Source organism: Wolffia australiana, chromosome 2, assembly GCF_029677425.1.
Source record: "Wolffia australiana isolate 7733 chromosome 2, ASM2967742v1".
Taxonomy (NCBI): domain Eukaryota; kingdom Viridiplantae; phylum Streptophyta; class Magnoliopsida; order Alismatales; family Araceae; genus Wolffia; species Wolffia australiana.
In genome coordinates this window covers 939,285-947,046 of record NC_135836.1, presented here as the reverse complement: position 1 = coordinate 947,046, position 7,762 = coordinate 939,285, and the positions used below count along the sequence as shown (strand labels likewise).

The 7,762-nt window shown below is 41.7% G+C and overlaps 2 protein-coding genes across 3 annotated transcripts; one reads left to right on the top strand and one right to left on the bottom strand.

Moving 5' to 3' along the window:
• Nucleotides 1-633: 633 nt before the first annotated feature.
• On the bottom strand, nt 634-3,311 carry LOC144716479 (glucan endo-1,3-beta-glucosidase 13-like). 2 transcript variants are annotated; one of them, XM_078591593.1, is made up of 4 exons: nt 3,158-3,291; nt 2,372-2,434; nt 962-2,281; nt 634-860 (listed from the first exon to the last, which is right to left on the bottom strand). In XM_078591593.1, the coding sequence occupies exons 1-4, from the start codon at nt 3,210-3,212 to the stop codon at nt 838-840; spliced, it is 1,461 nt and encodes a 486-aa protein (XP_078447719.1). In that variant the 5' UTR covers nt 3,213-3,291; the 3' UTR covers nt 634-837. The 2 variants fall into 2 exon arrangements, with proteins under 2 accessions (XP_078447719.1, XP_078447720.1); XM_078591594.1 differs by lacking the exon at nt 2,372-2,434 and having other exon boundaries at nt 3,158-3,311.
• Nucleotides 3,312-4,589: 1,278 nt separating this feature from the next.
• LOC144716480 ((S)-N-methylcoclaurine 3'-hydroxylase isozyme 1-like) lies at nt 4,590-6,684 on the top strand. Its single transcript, XM_078591595.1, is given in 3 exon segments — nt 4,590-5,499; nt 5,502-5,750; nt 5,963-6,684. Coding segments are annotated over 3 exon segments (1,512 nt in total). The 5' UTR covers nt 4,590-4,866; the 3' UTR covers nt 6,593-6,684.
• The last annotated feature ends 1,078 nt before the right edge of the window (nt 6,685-7,762 follow it).

Genomic DNA, 7,762 nt, shown 5'->3' with positions numbered 1-7,762 from the left:
CTCCAATATTTACACTGCATTGCTCAGGATTTAAGTGCATATTTTTCCTTTAGATAATACCAAGGGAATACGATTCTATCTTTTGACCACCCAGTCATATTCATAAAATTATTGTGACATCCGAGCTAAGATCTTTTAAATTTTCATATATAGGAAGTCGTGCGTGTAGTCCAAACATAATTATCCATCCATGATATGTCTTGTGACGTAGGTTTAGGGGCCATTTACACATAGATATATTTTCGTGAATCAACATGATTGACGGTTAGGTATAAACCATGTAGGGATTTATATGGATCAATTTTGTGAACTCTTTCTCCAAAGAGCACCCACTATTTGTCCTTTGTGTCTCCATGCTAATGGCTATGAGATAGCCCAGGGACATCATATGACAAAAACTACACAATCATATTCTCTCTTGATAATTCGATGTCCTTGTCAAGTATACTTTGATTATGAATATTCAGTTCACACTTATAGATTCTATTGATCACCAAATTACACTCTCATCATAATGCATTTAGTCATTGTATATATTCATATGCTTCAATGATGCGCATACTAATTAATATAATATATTAATTAACATTCAAGGACATGTGGAAAATGTGATTGGCTTGCAGGCCACATATATTTTCAATAAATAGATAGGTATAATTCATTTGGAATTCGGGCACGCTTGATTCAGTTTTGCATTCATGACCACATTATTGTACAATATTCCTGAACTTATGTAGCTAGATGTTGCAAAGCAACATTGCAACGCTTTTTTCCCATTTATTCAACATCTGGGACATTATTCAGGAGAAGACATTAGGGTCTTGTTCATTCTCTCGGTTAGAAAACGCAGTTTCCAAATCCTGCAAAGAACCAATTCATCAAGAGTCAGCACTCATTTATTTTCATGCAAAATGAAGGTAAAAATTGTGATAGTAATATGTAAATAATATTATGGACTCACTTGGACGCTGGTTGACGATGCGGCCAGCCCCATCGAAGTTGCAGGCAGAGGCTTCGCGGCCGTGCTTCTGATAATAGCTGTTCATGGCATAGGAAGCATGAGCCACCAATGTATTTGGCTCAAAGCACTGTGCCCCAGGCTGTATCAGTCCACAGTCAGCCCCTCCAGGGCCACAAGCCCAATCCAAAGCGCCTTGCAACCTCTCATTTCCCACCGCTTCATTGGCCACGCACCAGCTCCCACCTCCACCACCACCCCCAAAGTCAATATCATAAACTTTCCTCCCATCAGGATAAAATAACCCAAAGTTCCTCTCCTCCTCCGGCCCAGGCTTCAGATTCTCATTGAACAACGCAAACAAATAGAGATCGAGATCACTATCAGGATAAAGAGGCGTGCCCGTCTGCCCATTCAGCACCCTCCTCACCATGATGCTATTATGGGTCTGCGCGTTCTCCACGCTCGGCCCTCTCTCCCTTCCAAGCTTGCCCACTTCCATAGCCGACCTTCTTCCTTCATCTTCTTCTTCTCCTCCTCCTCGGATCCTCCTCCTTGGGGCTGTCGGATGCCCAAACTCTCTCAGCACTAACCTCTTCCCTGCGTTTCCCCTTCCCATGATATCTCCAAAGCCCAACGCAGCTATCCCCGTATAAACCGCATCAATCTGTGCGTCTATAAGGCTGAAGTACATCCGGCCTGTTATCGGATCTCTCACGCCAGAGTTTGGCAGGCCCAGAGCGTAGTTCAGATCGATCTGAGGGTTATCTATGTAGGTGAAGTACGGGTAGAGGTTGATCATGAAGTAAGAGTCAGTCTTGGAGATGAAGTCGAGAATTTGTCTAACTGTCGGCTGGAGATCTCCTCTGAATCTCCCTTGAGAGGGGGGAAACGACCTGTCAAACGCGGAGAAGGCCACGGGAGTGGAGACCTTGACGATCCCGTCGAGTTTGAGGTTCTTGATAGCGTTGTAGACGTTCCACATAGCAGGGACGATGGCCCAGTTGAGATCTGACCGTTGATGGAAGACCTCGTTGCCCACGGCGACGGCTATGATGTCGGTAGCAGGGCGGTAGACGCCGATGTTTTCCCATACCCAAGTCCCGGCCACGTTCGGATTGTTCATTGCGGCGAGCCTGTCGTTGGGAATGGCGATGGTGACCTTGATTCCTGTGTTTGCGAGGGCGCGGAGTACTTCGGCGTTGGAGTCGTACATGCCCACTGCAGTTATGCCGTTGGCCTTGAGAAGTTCTACCACTCTCGGAGGTGAAGGAAGGTTGTTGCCGTCTCTTCCGTAGTCCACTCCCACTATCCCTCCCCATGCTGAAAACAGAAGTGAAAGTAATTTTAAGGCTTCTGTTGAAGAATAAGGGTCGGTTGCATTGTTTTCTTCAGTATAAATCACGAAATAACTGAATAGTATATATCTGGAACGATCGTTGAAAACAGAAGTGACTCCCACTATCCCTCCCCATGCTGAAAACAGAAGTGAAAGTAATTTTAAGGTTTCTGTTGAAGAATAAGCAAAGATTCGGTCGCATTGTTTTCTGAACATATACAAATTTGAACTTAAGAACATATACAAATTTATCACTGGAACGATCATATATTTTAGAACATATACAAATTTGAACTTAGCAAAACGTACTTGAGGCCCTTGCTATCTTGCTAATTTTGAGTCAACAAGTTGTGATCTTAGTATTCTTTGAGAGTAATGGTAACTCTCAAAGAAACATCTCGCTTGTAACTCAAGGACTGAACCTTATTTAATCGGCAAAAGGAGAAATATCATATTATACAGTATATAATGGATTATTCCATATTTATTTTCTAGACAGAATCAGCCTCTACTTATCATCAGATCCCCACACTTAAATCAGGAAATATCTTAACACCCAAATTGGCAAAATAAAATCACTTTATGGTGGGGTAAAATGATAGCTTATATCTGCGATATACATATAATTGTCCATACAGGAAATTACAAATGAACAGCAATAGCCTGATTCCCCCTTGTAAAAATTCAAGCTATAGCTAATTGCGAGGGCTCTACTTTCACTCTTAGTCAGGCTGTTATTGTTCGTCTACACCAGAGGACTCGGCAATCAAGGCAACTGATCTGATCGATCAAGATTTGATCAATAAGATCAGATGATCAAGGGCAGTCCAGAGGATGTGAATGGGGTCGGGAGTACTCACCAGTAGATGAAGACGTGATGAAGAGAATCAGGAAGAAGATGGTGGTAAGCTCCATCTCCGATAGCTTTCCCCTGTAGACCGGTCTACCCAGACCGAGAGAGAATGCTAAGGAAAGCTTATGCGAGTCTTGTTATAGAGTGGAAACTGGGCAGCTTGGCGATAGAAGTTTGACTAGACACGGCGCCGCCGGGGAGAAATTTGTGAAATATGCGTAGTTTTTTTTAAGATTAAATTATAAGTTAGAAAATGGGTTTATCTAAGTGGGTCGATTCCTTTCTTTTCACTCGACTCGGGTGCGTTTTGTTGGGGTATAACACGCTCAGCATTCCATATTACCAATTTCTTATTGGAATTCTTACTGCAATAGATAGTGGTCGAGTATTTTGCTGGAGTTCACTATTCCAGCGGTATAGTCCACGTTTACGGTAATGATTGGTCTATAGAGATATCCTGATTTAGAGAGAGACAGAGGGAGAGCGAGAAAGAGAGAGAGAGCGAGAGAAGAAGAAAGAAAGATAGAGAGAAAGAGAGAGAGAGAGAGAGAGAGAGAGAGAGAGAGAGAGAGAGAGAGAGAGAGAGAGAGAGAGAGAGAGAGAGAGAGAGAGAGAGAGAGAGAGAGAGAGAGAGAGAGAGAGAGAGAGAGAGAGAGAGAGAGAGAGAGAGAGAGAGAGAGAGAGAGAGAGAGAGAGAGAGAGAGAGAGAGAGAGCGTAAGAATCGCTACTGGTGGGTAATGACAGATTTCAATACAGGAATAGCCGACGACGTCGACGTCGGGTTCAAAGAGGTAATGCATTAATCTTATAGATTTAAACAGGGTTTTAACCTGGCACATTATCCCTGAAATCCAAATCTGATTTATCAGACGCTCAAAGGGTTTTTCCGTAAGGATAATGGGAGGACATGTGGATTCAAAGAGAGCCACTAAAAGGCAGGATAAGAAATAATTATGACGGAACTAATCTAGACTATAAAAATCCTTTCCCTCCAAAAGGCAATAGACCCATCAATCTTTATTGCAAGCCGACAAAGACCCGGCGGCTATATGACTTGTCTAAGCATTGATTTTTATTGCAACAAGCAAAATTATGTATGTATGTATATATGTATGTATGTATGTATGTATGTATGTATGTATGTATGTATCTATCTATCTATCTATCTATCTATCTATCTATCTATCTATCTATCTATCTATCTATCTATCTATCTATCTATCTATCTATCTATCTATCTATCTATCTATCTATCTATCTATCTATCTATCTATCTATCTATCTATCTATCTATCTATCTATCTATCTATCTATCTATCTATCTATCTATCATCTATCTATCTATCTATCTATCTATCTATCATTGCGTATCAAAGTTCAATTGGCCGACCTACATCATTGCGTATCAAAGTTCAACATTTAAGTTATCCTCCGGCGCTGAATTCGTTGAAATATTTGGCGGAATCCTTTGCTTCCTCGCATCATCAGCTGCAATGGGAACTCTCTTCTCTGACCCAAGTAGTGAGTCTTTATCGCCGGTTTGTGATAAGGAGGAAAGTAACATTGCATCTTCTATTTGCCGACCAACAAAATAGCGTCCGATCATTTACATTCTAAATTCTCCTGCGTCGCCTTTAGGCGCAGAAACATTTGACCCAATCCTCCCCTATATTGCACAAATAGCTGAACTGGGAACTCTCTATTTTGATCCAAGTATGGAGCTATCTTCCCTGCTGATCTTCATTCCAGCGATACTATTCCCCACAATTCTTCTCTTCCTTCTGAAGAGACCCACAAGAAAGCCGGCCAATCTTCCTCCGGGGCCACGCGCATGGCCAATTATCGGCAACCTTCCTTACTTTCTCATTCGCCTGCTGTCCTCCGGTCGCCGTCTCCACGCCGCGTTCGCCGCCATCGCCGAAGACTACGGACCCATCTTCCACCTCCGGCTCGGCGCCTGGAACGTTATCGTAGCTTCATCCCCCGCCACCGCCTCGCAAATTCTTAAAACCTCCGATCGCATATTCCGCGGGAAGTACGTACCTTCCGCTTTTCGCAGTCCGGAGATCACCGACTTGTCCGTCATCTGGAACGCCGATTGCGACGAGAACTGGCGGTCCCTTCGCTCTCTGATGAAAACCCATCTTCTTTCTCTTCCCTCTCTCTCTAGACTTGCGCCGGGAAGAGAGAAGAAGGCGGCGGAGATGGCCGAGTTTATGATGAGCAAGGCTGGAGAAGAAGTTCATATTGGGAAGGTGGTCTTCGCGACTGTTTACAATATCATGGGTAATCTCATCTTTTCCAGGGACGTGGTTTCTCTTGAGGAAGGGCAGGGCTGTTTCCTGATATGGAGAAAAACATGGCGATGATCGTCGAGCTCGGATCTCGGCCGTCCATCGAAAACTTCTTCCCTTGGCTTGTCGGAGGTTACGACGTGCAGCGATTGAGAAGCCAAGTGAGGATCTTCTCGAACAAGGTTTACAGCAAGTGGGACGAGATTCTGCAGCAGCGAAACTCTAATGAAACGAGAGGAGAGGGCTTCGCCGATGTTCTGCTGCGAAGTGGTATCCCATATGCCCAGGCCAAGAACATCATGCAGGTAAGAGTTTCGTCTATTGAAAGCCTGGCGATAATTAAATGAACTTGGTCTCTACACGTAAAAGATAAATCCTATAATAAACATTGAATATCTTCAAAAGGGATTTTAATCGCAGATTTTCGATATGCAGTGATTTAACCATGCAAAGAATGAACCCAATTTACAAATTTCAAGGATTTTTATGAGAATTACCGATATTTTGTTTCTTTTAGGAGCTCTTCGCTGCAGGATCAGACACGACATCCTCTCTCGTAGAATGGGTGATGTCGGAGCTCGTTAGGAACTCGGCTATCATGAACAGAGTCAAAGAGGAGTTAAAAGAAGTCATGGGTTCTCCTTCCCGATCAAAGAAATCAAGCCTCGCGATTCCTGATGAATCCCAGCTGTCTCGCTTGGCTTATCTCCAGGCCTGCGTCAAAGAAGCGCTTCGCCTTCATCCAACAGTGCCAGTGATTTTACACAAAGCCATTGATGATGGCGAGGTCATAGGCTACGCCGTTCCCAAGGGTTTTACCGTGATGGTGAATCTCTGGGCCATTGGGAGAGACCCAGAGAAATGGGAAAACCCTCTAGAGTTCTCGCCGGAGAGATTTCTTTCAGGGAAGTTGGATTACAAGGGCATGGACTTTGAGTTCATCCCTTTTGGCGCAGGCGTGAGGATGTGCCCCGGCATGTCGATGGGGATTTGCCTCGTTGAGCTTCTCGTGGCGACGATGGTTCACAACTTTGATTGGATCTTGCCTGATGGTAAGCAACCGGGGGAGCTCTGCATGGAGGAGAAGCTCGGCATTGTTTTGGCAAGAAGAGAGCCTCTAATTCTCACACCAAAGCCTCTTACATAGGATGTACTGCGTATCAGATAGGTGACATATATCGTTGAATCTACTTTATGGGATGTAGGCGGGTACGTTGAATCTACTTGCTATTTCTTTTCTGCCAATTTTTACTTCACAAGAGTTTTACACATTCATATAGACAAAAAATAGGATTTGGACGGTCATGATCTGGTGGATTAGTTAAAGCAGGAAAATATATACAGCTTTACATTAATCAATATTTTCAGGAATCCGCATGTCCTTTCCCCATTACATTATCACTCTTTATTGCTCACTCACTTGTTATAATCCAGAATCAGCATATATGCTGTATTTAAAAATAAATCCTTGGTTTGAGGGGATTAGAAGGGCCAAATTTATCCCATAATCAGTTGCCAAAAAGTACAGTTCTATTAATATTTTTTATTCACACGTAGTATGTAGATATGCTAGGCATTAATTTTATTGCCCTTACTCTTATCCACTAAACTTAGCAGAATTGGTGTGCTGTGGTTTAAGGAGTCGTTTATTGAGCTTGCACCTAGGGCTATTTTTTGATCTACCTTGTCACTATACTGATCTTTGATGCTTCCATTTTAACATGTTAACTAGTACCCATATCAGTATATTGATATATATTTATCTCTAGGTTGTTAATAAACGATAGTTATGGTATTAAAAATTATGACTAATACGAAAATCCACAAAAGAGTATAAAAATGATGACTAATACTAAAATTTATCATTTAAATATAACAATGTCCTTATTACTTGACTCTCATGTTCCATGAAATAAATTAAAACAGCATAGCTATCCGAAATAGTACGTTTTCAATCTATATTTTTTTACCCAAAATAAATATTGAAACTCAGAATCATATGGGTTGACTAAAATGAGTTCTGATAAATTTTATTGCTTGGTAAATTCATAACAATCAGATGAAGTAAATATTTAAAATTAAAAAACAATTAGTAAATATTACGAGGTCACTTAATGGTATGAATATTAATGGAGTATAACTAGATAAAAGTTTTATGAACTTTTAAGGTTTCGAAACAGTATAGAACACTATAAATTTTACGTGTGTATTTTTTATTGTCCTAATATGTTTCTTTTTAAAACCTTTTTGACTTCATTATGACTTGACTTTGGTATTTTCCTTTTGATTTATTAATTCCGCTGAATTAATTTTTTTA

Coding starts and splice junctions, on each gene's coding strand:
- LOC144716479 (XM_078591593.1), bottom strand. CDS start 3,212: ATGGAGCTTACCACCATCTTCTTCCTGATTCTCTTCATCACGTCTTCA. Junction 2,282..2,371: donor TTCCAGATATATACTATTCA/GTTATTTCGTGA, acceptor TTCTGTTTTCAG/CATGGGGAGGGATAGTGGGA. Junction 861..961: donor CATCGTCAACCAGCGTCCAA/GTGAGTCCATAA, acceptor GGTTCTTTGCAG/GATTTGGAAACTGCGTTTTC.